General features: G+C 34.9%; 2 protein-coding genes across 2 annotated transcripts; both read left to right on the plus strand.

Annotated features, from left to right (window-relative positions):
- Positions 1-1031: 1031 nt before the first annotated feature.
- LOC104086123 (early nodulin-like protein 5) lies at positions 1032-2296 on the plus strand. Its single transcript, XM_009590309.4, has 2 exons — positions 1032-1326; positions 1867-2296. Exons 1-2 carry the CDS (start codon positions 1146-1148, stop codon positions 2214-2216), a joined length of 531 nt encoding a protein of 176 aa, XP_009588604.1. The 5' UTR covers positions 1032-1145; the 3' UTR covers positions 2217-2296.
- A 2897-nt stretch (positions 2297-5193) lies between these two features.
- On the plus strand, positions 5194-7168 carry LOC138908594 (F-box/LRR-repeat protein At3g03360-like). The gene is made up of 2 exons (XM_070199272.1): positions 5194-6144; positions 6992-7168. The coding sequence occupies exons 1-2, from the start codon at positions 5194-5196 to the stop codon at positions 7166-7168; spliced, it is 1128 nt and encodes a 375-aa protein (XP_070055373.1).
- Positions 7169-12493: the final 5325 nt, after the last annotated feature.

The raw sequence follows: 12493 nt of genomic DNA on the forward strand, positions 1-12493 counted from the left end.
ACAATTTAAACATAATACTACGTCAATGTAAAAGATTTTGATATCTAAAACTAAACACTATGCCGAAAAACAAAGAAATACGACACAAAAAACAATTACAATAAAAGCTAAGATGTCATTGTTTTTCTCTCTGATTCATATACACGATCCTAAAGCATTACTCAATTACGAAAAACAAGAACTTACTCAATTACGAAAAACGGAAATAATAGAGAGAACTAATAATAGAAAATTGCTTCGTCATACACCAAAATATTAAGCATTGAACTTACTCAATTACGAAAAACGAGAACAATAGAGAGAACTAATCATACCTTTGGAAAAAATTACTTCGTTCTACACTAACTTTTAGAGAGTAATGAATAATATGGAACAATGACATCTTTTATATAAACAACTGACTTATTCTTTTCCTACATGCATTCGTGCAATTAAGTTGAATTATGTGGGAGAAGATTAAATAAGAAAAAATATTATTGTCAAAAAAGGAAAAGGCTTGCAAAAAAAAGTTGGCGGTGAGGAGAAACTAAATAGGCCATATATTGTCCAACAAAAAGTAGGATAGCAAGAAGAAGTATGCCGCAGAGAAAAAGAATTTGACCCAAAGTCGGCTATGTAGCATTGATGTATGCGTAGTTTAAATGAAAATAAAAATTAGCCTCAGGTAATTTATAATTATATCATTAAATTATACAAATAATTAAGGTTATAAAAGTCAATCAATATTTCAAAGCTATTTTAGTCGTTTAACATTTAACATAAATTATTCGTACTTTTATAATAAATATAGAAAGATAAATATAAATATAGATATAGATAAATATAGATAACCTAGCTAGATAATGATCACGCGAAAAAAATATTTTCACCACCTTGGATTTAAGTTTGAAAAACAGTAATACCGAGTCAAACGAAGAACTACTCCTCAACTGATGCCACAATACATGCACCTCAAAATTCTCCACAACTATTTGCTAAGATCACTCCCCCACAAACTCAAAAACTTAACCAACTTCGAAACAACTTTTCCTTTTTAAACAATCAATCATATCACTATTGTTATCTTTCTTTCTTAGCAAATCATTTCACAACTCACAACAAAGCATACAACTAAGGGCTCCCTTCTTTCTAGTCCAAAAAAAATCATGACTTCCTCTAAAGGTTTTCTCTACTTGGTCTTCGTCTTTTCACTTCATTTCTTCACTGCTCTTTCTACTGAATTCACTGTTGGTGGTGACAAAGGATGGGTTGTACCTCAAGCAAAAGATGATCAAGTATACAACGAGTGGGCTGCGATGAATAGGTTCAAGGTTAATGACACCTTAAGTAAGTACATCTTCATCTTACCACTATTATTAAACTTTAATATGCTTACCCAAAAAAGAGACATCCAACATTTTTACTTAGTAGATACAGTGACAATCGTACCCTTTTTTTTTTTTTTTTTGTTGTGGAAATAGTTTCAGAGTTATAAATATATTTTGAAATTTTCGTACTGCCTGTACCAACATTCTGCTGTCAATAGTCGCAGTTTTTTGATAGATTCCATTATCGATCTATTTTTTTTTTGTTTGAATGAGACTAGGTTCCAGATTTAGTAAGTACTAGCGAAGATAGATTCTCATATCAATATGAAGCGGTGTCATTTGACTCCTAGTCCGCTGATCAACTTGATTGTACAATGTTACACCGTACAAACTATATTTGTTAAAATAATTTCAAAGTTCATATAATTTATTTTAAAGGAAATTTTTATAGTGGATGCACCGACACAGTCCTTTCAATATATTTACACTGTGAATATATATAAATTAAATCAATATGTCACATTTATTATCCAACACTATTGTGGGTTTCTATGAGTAGGGTTTGAGTACAAGAAGGACTCGGTGTTGGTGGTGACTGAAGCAGAGTACGAGAATTGCAAGTCGGCACATCCAATTTTCTTCTCCAACAATGGAACATCCATCTACAAACTGGACCGACCCGGCTTGTTCTACTTCATCAGCGGGGTATCAGGACACTGCGACAAGGGTATGAAAATGATTGTCAAAGTATTAGAAAAACCAGAAACCCCACCTCAGGTTTCTAATCAGACTACTGGTGGAACATCATCACCTACTAAAAGTGGTGCAACTCAGTTGTCTAACGTTGTTGCTTCTCCAAGTTATGTTATGGTGTTTCTGGTTTCATTCTTCGGAACTATTTTTATTTAGTTTATAAATCCTGAAGATTACCATTTGTTTTAAAATTAGGTTATGTAGTGTGATGCAAGGGCGACACTAGTTAGGTTTTTTAACAGATTACCATCGACTCTTGGAACTATTGCCACTTTGATGTTTCGGATAATTATTTTGCTTGGATTGGAATTTTTATATAACATCACCATTTCTCTAGTCTTATGTGATAGCTGCAACTAATTATGAGAGCATCAATACGAGAATCTCGAGCTAGTTGAAATTAGCATGTATATTTACAATAGTATGAGCCCGTTTGGATTAGCTGATTGTAAATAGCTGATAAGCTTGTAGTGCTAAAAAAAAATTTTAATGCTGAAACTGATTTTTAAAATAAGTATTTACGTGTTTGGATAGAAGTGCTGAAACTGATAATAAGCAGTTGATGTGTTTGATTACAAAATACTGATAAGCTATTTTTTGTTAAAATGACTAAAATACCCTTGAATCTTTTTCAAAAGATTATAAATTAAAAATTTCTTTGTAAAGAAAAGAATTAATAACGAATATGGAATGAAGAGAAAGTTAAGAAATTTATTTTGGGAAAAGTATTTTGTGAATTAGAAAATATTATTAAGGATAAACTAGTAAAAGTGTTGGTCAAACTAAAAGTGCTTATAAGTTAAAAAATCATAAGTTGGGGGTGACCGGCTTATAACTTATGGCTGATTTTAGCTTATAAGCACTTGGCTTATAAGCACTTTGAGTGTTTACCAAACGCGTAGATAAGCCAAAATGTGCTTATAAGTTAGTTTGACCAGCTTATAAGCTTAGCCAAACACTCTCTATGACTAGTTAAGTTTTGCAAAGTATTGTGCTGAATATTTTTGGTCGGCCAAAGTGATATCGTGAATGTCCACTTCTTTATAAAGGAAAAATAATTTAAGTTATACTCCTATATACTAAAAAAATGTAAAGATTTTTTAAATAAAATATACCGGTATATTTTGACAAGTTTATACAATCAGGTCATTTAAAAAGCAATTACGGATAACTTTACTTAATAACATTGACCGATAATATTTTATAAATGATAAGTAATTTGTCATATTAGGTTAAATCGTATTGATATGGTATAAACAACTTATTACATTTTCAACGCATGTAATGTAAATTCATAAATAAATAGACCCATTACTTTTTAAATGACATGATGGTGTAATTTTCTTTCACCACTAATGCATAAAACTTTGGGAAGTTTATATAACTACAACTTTATAGATAGTATATTTCATCATGTGTAACTAGTTATTTATTTAATTTTTGTACAATATTGTTATTTTTATTTTATATAATTAATGAATGTTCAAAGTTAAAAGGATCTCTTTTTTGGGGAGGTTTTCACCCTGTGTCCGGTACTCGCATTGAAACTCGACTATATCCAGATTCACATTGCGTAAGGCCCATTTAAAGAGGAAGCGCTCCCTAGTTAACAAAGTTTTTTTTTCATATACAGGGCTCGAACCCGAACAAGATTTTTTCCATATATATACAGGGCTCGAACCCGAGACTTCTGTTTAATGATGGAGGAATTCCAAAATTTTAGCAAATTTAATAGAATCCTTAACATTCCCTACATTTAATCCTAAGCAAATTGACTACAATTTCAAATAATTAAATTTTCTTTAAAATCTCTAATATATTCACCGTATACGTATGTACTAATTAATATACAATTAATTAATGGAATATTAACATACTAGTATAATATATGAAATTGATTGAGTATACTAATATATTATATTTACAAAAAATATATATAATATAGTTCTTTACATATAATAATTGTATATAAAATATACTATAAACATATTGTATGCGGGTGAAATCAAACTCATGGTACATCCCGGTCTACGACAAAATAGGCCAGGCTCGAGACATGGCGGCAAGGGACCGAAATCGAACCAAAGTCCCACTGGGCCAGAACCCGGGGGCATGACGCCTGCCCTCGAGAATATCGAGGCCATGATCCCAGAATCGATCCTAGCCTCGAACGACTTCGAAGAACATTATCAGACAATCCAGCATAGCCAACAAAAATCTAAAATATTCGTGACCGACCGAATATTACGGCGGGGATCTCGACACATATCGATAAGGAACCGGCAATCAGTGAATCGGAAGATTTTTTACCTTTTATAGAGTTGTACCTAAAGTAGGACTGCCATACTATATAAAGGGGGTCTGATAATTCATGAACGGTATTGTAACACACTCTTAAAAGTAATATATTATTATTTTCTCTATCTTTAGCTCTTGTTCTTTTTCATCTGTACCGGTCGTGGTGAGCCCGGCTCGAGAGTGGCTATTTCACTAAGGCTGAAACTATCCAACTCGTGTGGTTTGAATTTATTTTATCTATGTTTATTCAATAGTAACTGAATTTATCGCTTTGTATCAAGTTAATCCGCGTATCCTTAAAACCACTTACAAATTTAATTGTTATCCGATTTTGAGGGGAAACACATATAATATTGGAAGATTAACAATATGTGGGATTATTTAGAATTTAAGAGATTATGTTTTGATTGGCATAATCCCTATTTTCAAGTTCCAAAATGAGATATTTTAGGATATCAAAAGTTGTATTCAATTTAATTTAAAACTTAAAAAATTGTAATAAATTGTATGTAATGTGATTTTTAAAAGTTCTTATAAATAACTCTTTAAATTTTGTATTCTTGGGCCAAGAAATTTGCTTGTTTAGTTTCTTGTGGTGCACTACAAAAGCCCATATAATTAATTGGGCATAACATGAAAGTTAGCTTCGAATATAGAAAGGAAAAGGAAGGAAGGAAGCCCCTTTGTGTCACTTATGATTAAATCACCACCGTACAATGTCGATCTTGACAAGGGCTTTCCTTTTATATTGCGTGTGAAAATTACATACTTTTAGTTTCAGAATTAACCAAAACCTAGATTAGGGTTTTTTTGTTGATGGTTCAGTTCCCACGCCATGGCTGATGAGCTTTGCCGCATGTCTCAAATAGTTGAAGAAATCGTTAAAATGCCAAAAGTTTCTCCTACTAATTATTCCGAGTATCCAACGTTGCGATTGCCGGATCCTCTTCTCCGTTCGATATTTTCCTACCTTAGATGTCGAGACCTAGTTAATGTCAGCCTTGTTTCCAAGAATTGGCATAGTAATACACTTTCATACTTTGCTTTCGACTTTGAAGAGTCCCTTTTCTTCATAAAAACTCGTACAGCCCTCTCCCTTGCAGAAGCACATAACCAGTTCATGGACTGGATCCGTTCTTCTCTTGAGACTTGTAAAAGTAAGCTAATCAAGGCTGAGAAAAGGGTATTGCGCGTTCACTTTAGTTATCATGAGAATATATACGATCTAATGACATTGATGGACGAAAATAATTTTCATGAGGTATATTTGAGATTTGGATCTTTGTACGACTCATTGCCTTATATTTTTCATTCAACACACCTTACTGTTCTTCATCTAACTCATTGCACCATTAATGAAATAATTTTCCATGGTGAAGAAAAATTTGTTTCTTGGCAAGAGTTGAAATTGGATGGCGTTGCGTTATCTGGAGAAACACTATCCAAGTTTATTAGTAAATGCCCTAATATTAGAGAATTGAGTTTGGAGGGATGCAAGGATATAAGCTTTATAGTATTACCTAAATTATACCGTTTGAAGAAGCTGCATACTTATAATAGAATTATCAACATTGAAGTTATTGCCCCGAATTTACAAGTCTTTCATTTTGTTGATCGGAGTGTTAGCAAATTTGCAGTTAAAATGGATATTCGTGCTTGTAGAATGTTGCAGGAATTTCACTTGGATTGTTTGAAATTTCCTACTGGTCTTGACCATGAAAAATTCTGTTCGGATTTTCCTCATCTTGAAACTTTGTTGCTTGGTCCTTGTGAGACAAAGAAGCCTGTCAAAATTTCAAGTCCATCTCTCACAAACTTGAGGTTATGGTTCACACGGCTATATATTTATTCAAGAAAAAGTGTAGTTTTGGCTCCCAATTTATGTTCTTTCGAATATACGGGTAGGACATTTAAACTATCTTTAGCTCCAAGTGATACCTCAAAGCTTTTAGAGACCAGTTGTATTGAATTGGTTCCTCAAATAAAGAAGATCAATAGAGCTTAGTTCCTCAGATTGAGAAGTCAACTTAAAAAAATTAGCAACTGTATTACATTGGCCTTAAGATTTGGTGAAGAGGTACGTGAACACCTATTAAATCTTCTAATTAATCAGCTTTATTTCGCCTCTTTATTTTCATCATATATTTATATATACTGATGAGTCATATTTTTATAATGCATGAATGAGGAAGACAAGTTTTTCTGATTTGGGCAAACATGGAGATCTATGGAGCAATCTAAATGAACGAGCTGCAACTCAGCCGCTACATCATATCAAACATTTGAAGTTAGACTTGACGCAGCTCAAATTTCCACAGGAAAATCATGAAAATATGATGAAATATATAATTGATAGCTTATTTTGGATGGCTCATCCATTGACATTGACTCTATCATTACCGACAACTAGTTTTAATGCTCTTGCATATGTAATGCCCTAATGAAGCATATCTATTTTCATTTCAATTCCTTATTAGACCATTTATAAAAGAAACGTACATTTTTGTATTTGAAAACAATTTTATTTTTAAACTTTTTAAATTTTGTTCTTTATGAGAAACTTTTACGGCAACACAAATGTTATGAGATGTCTAATTTTAGTCCTTTTATCATTTGCTAATTTTTTTGAACAGGGACTCTGCAAGATATTGTTCCGCAGAACGGACGGCTATTGTTGTGCAGATACTACTCAGGACAAGTGCTGGCGCCATTTCCTAAATCAAGTAGTGCTTATGGAAAAATGTGATACTGATGAAAAGGACAAGATGAAGAAGCTCATTTTCGTACTTACTTGGCAATTCATTAGTTAGGTCACTTCTTTTTCGGATTGGTGGAATGTCGTAGCTTTCAATCGAAAAAACTTTTTAGGAACGAGGCCCCTCCCTCTTATGTTGTAAAAGGCCGCCCCTGAATCCACAAGTACTGGCTTGATGCTGAAATTGTGTTTATTTTTATTTTTTATTTAATTTTGCTAGATGAGTTTTGGTCCGCGCTTAGCATGGCCAATATGTGAAAGCTGGAATAATTGCTTATTGTGAGCTTTATGATTATCACTATTTCTGTCCTCTTATCTTCAAATTGCTTTCAGTAATGAACTTCTCTATTGTTGTTGCAGAAGCCAAATGTATATAGTGTGAATGAGTCACAATTACTATACCCAAAATTATGACAATCACTAAATAATAAACAAGACAATAACACAACAATAAAAGAACACTAGAATTTACGAGGTTCGGCCATTTTGCCTACTTCCTCGGACACAATCAATATTTTATTCCACTCAAAAATTACAAGTGAAATAATACTAAAGAGAGAAGATACAAATGCCTTAAGAAGATAAAAAAGGCAAATGAGAGTTGTGTCTAAATCCTAAACATTAGGCCTTCTTTTATAGGATTAAATTCCCATTCAAAATTGTCATCCACCGATGTGAGACTTTTGACAATTTCAACAAATCTCCACCTTTGGCAAAATTCCACATCTTCAATTTTCTCTCAATAACAAATTTTGGTTGTGTCTTCATCTTCAATCTTTAGTGTTCAACAATGTTGATCAAATCTAAACAATGTTGAAACTTGACTGCAGTCACCACTTTTGTCAGCATATCAGCAGGGTTCTCCGTAGTATGAATTTTCTTCACCGTGACTCCACCTTCTTCTATAATTTCTCGTACGAAATGATACCGAACATCAATGTGCTTCGTCCTTGCATGATAAACTTGGTTCTTCGCTAATTGAATAGCACTCTAACTATCACAAAAAATTATAATATTTTTTTTGTTCAATACCAAGCTCCTTTAGCAACCCCTGAAGCCAAATTGCCTCCTTCACAGCCTCTGTAATAGCCATGTACTCTGCCTCTGTTGTAGACAAAGCAACTGTTGACTGCAAAGTAGACTTCCAACTAACTGGTGCCTTTGCAAAAGTAAACACATAACCAGTAGTTGACCTTCGTTTGTCCAGATCACCCGCAAAATCTGAGTCACAATATCCAACTACAGACCGATTGCCTTCCTGCTCAAAAACTAACCCAACATCTACAGTACTATGAATATACCGTAGAATCCATTTCACAGCTTGCCAATGCTCCTTTCCTGGATTATGCATATATCTGCTAATAACTCCAACGGCTTGTGAAATGTCAGGTCTCGTACAAACCATTGCATACATCAAGCTACCAACAACATTTGCGTATGGTACCCTTGACATATACTCCTGTTCAGTTTCATCCTTTGGCGACATAGTAGTACTTAGCTTAAAATGGGGAGCAAGTGGCGTACTAATTGGCTTAGTCTTCTTATCTATGCCAAAACGCTTTAGTACTCTCTTCAAATATTCTTTCTGAGATAAACAGAGTTTCTTTGAACGTCTTTCTCTTATTATCTCCATGCCAAGAATTTTCTTTGCCTCACCCAGATCCTTCATCTCGAACTCCTCCTTCAGTTGAATCTCCAACTTATCAATTTCTTCCGAATTCTTGGAAGTTATCAACATATCATCAACATATAAGAGAAAATATACAAAGGAACCATCATTAAGTTTGCACAAATACACACAATGATCGTATTTGCTTCTCTTGTACCCTTGCCGCAACATAAACTTGTCAAATCGCTTGTACCATTGTCTAGAAGATTGTTTCAATCTGTAAAATAATTTTTCAAGTTTGCATACTATAATTTTTTTTCCAGCAACTTTGAATCCTTCTGGCTGATTCATGTAGATTTCCTCCTCCAAGTTTCCATGTAAAAATGCAGTTTTTACATCCATCTGAACTAGTTCCAAATCCAACTGTGCTACCAAAGCCAACATAATTCTAATGGAGGAATATTTTACAACTGGAGAAAATACTTCATTGTAATCAATTCCCTCCTTCTGAGCATATCCTTTGGCCACCAATCTTGCTTTGTAGCGAACATCTTCTTGGTTAGGAAATCCTTCTTTCTTTGCAAATACCCATTTGCACCCAATTGTTTTCTTTCCCTTCGGGAGATTGGCCAATTTCCATGTATGATTCTGATGAAGGGACTGCATTTCTTCATTCATGGAAATCCTCCACTTATCTTCTTCTGAACTTTGGATTACGTCTTTATAAGTGGTAGGAACACCATCAGCTACAATTGAGGTTGCGCAAGCAACCGTCTCTATGAGATGAACAAGTTTCGTTATTGTCCTTTTTGGCCTGCTGGTTACTATTGATTCAAGTTGTTGTCGAGGTTCCTGAGTTGGAATCTCCCTCTCTACTGGCTCTTCTTCCAGAGGGTAATCTTCATGAGTTTCCTCCTCTGCTTCTTGTGTAGGAAAAATAAATTTTCCCTCAAACTCCACCTGCTTTGATGCACCACCAGTTTGTTTGACATCTTCAACTGTCACCTTATCTGTTATGGCAGATTCATCAAAGGTAACATCTCTGCTGAATATAATATTCCTTGTCTCTGGACACCATAAGCGGTATCCTTTGACTCCAGAAGTAATCCCCATAAATATAGCCTTCTTTGCTCTCGGATCCAATTTTGACTCTTTCACATGATAGTATGCAATTGAGCCAAACACGTGCAAAGAGTCATAATCTACAGCAGGTTTTCCATACCATTTTTCAAATGGTGTCTTGCCATCAATAGCAGCAGATGGTAGACGATTAATGAGGTGGCATGCATATGTAATTGCCTCAGCCCAAAATTCTTTGCCCAAGCCAGCATTGGACAACATACACCGTACCTTCTCCAGTAAAGTCCGGTTCATACGTTCTGCCACTCCATTCTGTTGTGGTGTATTTCTGACAGTGAAGTGTCGGACGATGCCATCATTTTCACAGACCTTATTGAAATGATCATTTTTGTATTCACCTCCATTGTCTGTGCGAATACACTTGATCCTCCTGCATGTTTGATTCTCCACCATCGTCTTCCATTTGAGAAAAATTCCCAACACTTCATCTTTCCTCTTCATTGTATACACCCACTCTTCGGGAAAAATTATCAACAAAGGTTACAAAATAGTATTTCCCACCCAATGAAGGTGTTTTGGAAGAACCCCAAACATCAGAGTATACATAATCCAAAATGCCTTTAGTATTATGGATCGCTGTACCAAATTTAACCCTTGTCTGTTTCCCTTTGACACAATGCTCGCAAAACTCTAAGTTACAAGTCTTTACGCCTTTTAACAATCCTTGATCAGATAGAGCTTTCAAGGATTTTCCTCCAGCATGTCCCAAGCGCATGTGCCATAGCCTGGAGTTGCTTCTGCCTCTTTGTCATCACTGGATGTCACTGTCGCTGTCCCAATAACTGTACTACCATGATAGCGGTACATGTTATTGTTCTTCCGATTGACCTTCATTTCCATTAGTGCACCGGAGCATATTCTCATCACTCCATTTTCTGCAATGATTTTGAACCCTTTTGATTCTAGGGCTCCCACAGAGATGAGATTCTTCTTCAAACCCGGTACATATCGAACATCTGTTAATGTTCTGATCATTCCATCATGGCTTCTTAATCATATTGAACCAATGCCATATGAGGTAAGAGGGATGTTATCCGCTGTGTGGATGACTCCATATTCTCCTTCTTGAAAATTCACGAACCAGTCCTTATTGGGACACATATGATAGCTACAAGCCGAGTCCATCAACCATATGTCTGATGATGTTGATAACTCTGTTGTAACTAATGAGAAATCTGAATCATCACAATCAGCTACATTTGAATCCATAATGGCCTTTCCATTGTTATGTCTGGCCTTATTCTTCAACTTCGGACAGTCTTTCTTCCAGTGCCCCTTTTTTCGACAAAAGGCACATTCATTTTTGCTAGGTCTAGATCTCGAGTTGGATCTTCCCTTCTTAGTCCTCGTTTGATTTTGAGGACGAACCCTCACAATTAGTGTTTCTCCTTCTCCGCCCTTCTGTTTTTCTCCCTTTCTTTGTTCATAGCTGTACAAAGCCGAGCAGACTTCTCTGAGAGAAATTTCATCATTTTCATGGAGTAGAGTAGTTTCAAGGTGCTCGTACTCATTAGGAAGTGACCCCAACAACATCAAGGCCAAGTCACCATCATCAAAAGTTGCATCCATATTTTGCAAATCTGTGACCAACTTATTGAAACTGGTGATATGGTCATTCATTGTGGTACCAGGAACATAGGTGAAGCAAAACAGTCTCTTCTTCATGTACAATTTATTTTGACTGTTTTTCTTCAAAAATTTATCCTCCAGTGCTTTCCATAATTTACTTGCAGAAGTTTCCTTTGTGTATGGATATTTCTGCTCTCTAGCAAGGTAGGATCGAATGGTACCGCAAGCAACACGATTGATAATTTTCCAATCTTCTTCTCCAATAACATCTGGCTTCTTTTCTTCAATGGCAAGATCTAGCCCTTGTTGAAAAAGAACATCTAGAACCTCGCCTTGCCACATCCCAAAATGTCGTGACCCGTCAAAAATTTCTACCGCAAATTTCGCATTTGACACAATTCTTGTCATAAGCGAAGATGCCAACGATGACGTATTATTGACACTTGATGTAGATTCTTCTTGTTTATTGTCTTCCATTTTGACACAAATATTATTTAGTAGCTGACGACACAAATCAAGATTATTTCCTTTCTGGTGTGGAAGATCAGACTAAGCTGCAACCACAGAGCATACTCAGACAGAACCTTGACTCAGTTAGGAAGTAAGATCTTTTCTGATGTGGAAGATCAGACTATGCTGCAACCACAGAGCATACTTAGACAGTACCTTGGCTCTGATACCTATTGTTGCGGAAGCCAAATGTATATAGTGTGAATGAGTCACAACTACTATACCAAAAATTATGACAACCAATAAATAATAAACAAGACAACAATAAAAGAACATCAAAATTTACGAGGTTCGGCCAATTTTGCCTACTTCCTTGAACACAATCAATATTTTATTCCACTCAAAAATTACAAGTGAAATAATACAATAAAAGAACATCAGAATTTACGAGGTTCGGCCAATTTTGCCTACTTCCTTGAACACAATCAATATTTTATTCCACTCAAAAATTACAAGTGAAATAATACTAAAGAGAGAAGATACAAATGCCTTAAGAAGATAAAAAAGGCAAATGAGAGGTGTGTCTAAATCCTAAACATTAGGCCTCCTTTT

Source organism: Nicotiana tomentosiformis, chromosome 3 (assembly GCF_000390325.3).
Source record: "Nicotiana tomentosiformis chromosome 3, ASM39032v3, whole genome shotgun sequence".
Lineage (NCBI taxonomy): Eukaryota > Viridiplantae > Streptophyta > Magnoliopsida > Solanales > Solanaceae > Nicotiana > Nicotiana tomentosiformis.

Bases quoted from the DNA above. Each gene is read 5' to 3' on its own strand.
- LOC138908594 (XM_070199272.1), top strand. From the start codon at position 5,194: ATGGCTGATGAGCTTTGCCGCATGTCTCAAATAGTTGAAGAAATCGTT. The intron at 6,145-6,991 runs GTCAAAATTTCA...TTTTTTGAACAG, and splicing joins CTTGTGAGACAAAGAAGCCT to GGACTCTGCAAGATATTGTT.
- LOC104086123 (XM_009590309.4), top strand. From the start codon at position 1,146: ATGACTTCCTCTAAAGGTTTTCTCTACTTGGTCTTCGTCTTTTCACTT. The intron at 1,327-1,866 runs GTAAGTACATCT...TTCTATGAGTAG, and splicing joins CAAGGTTAATGACACCTTAA to GGTTTGAGTACAAGAAGGAC.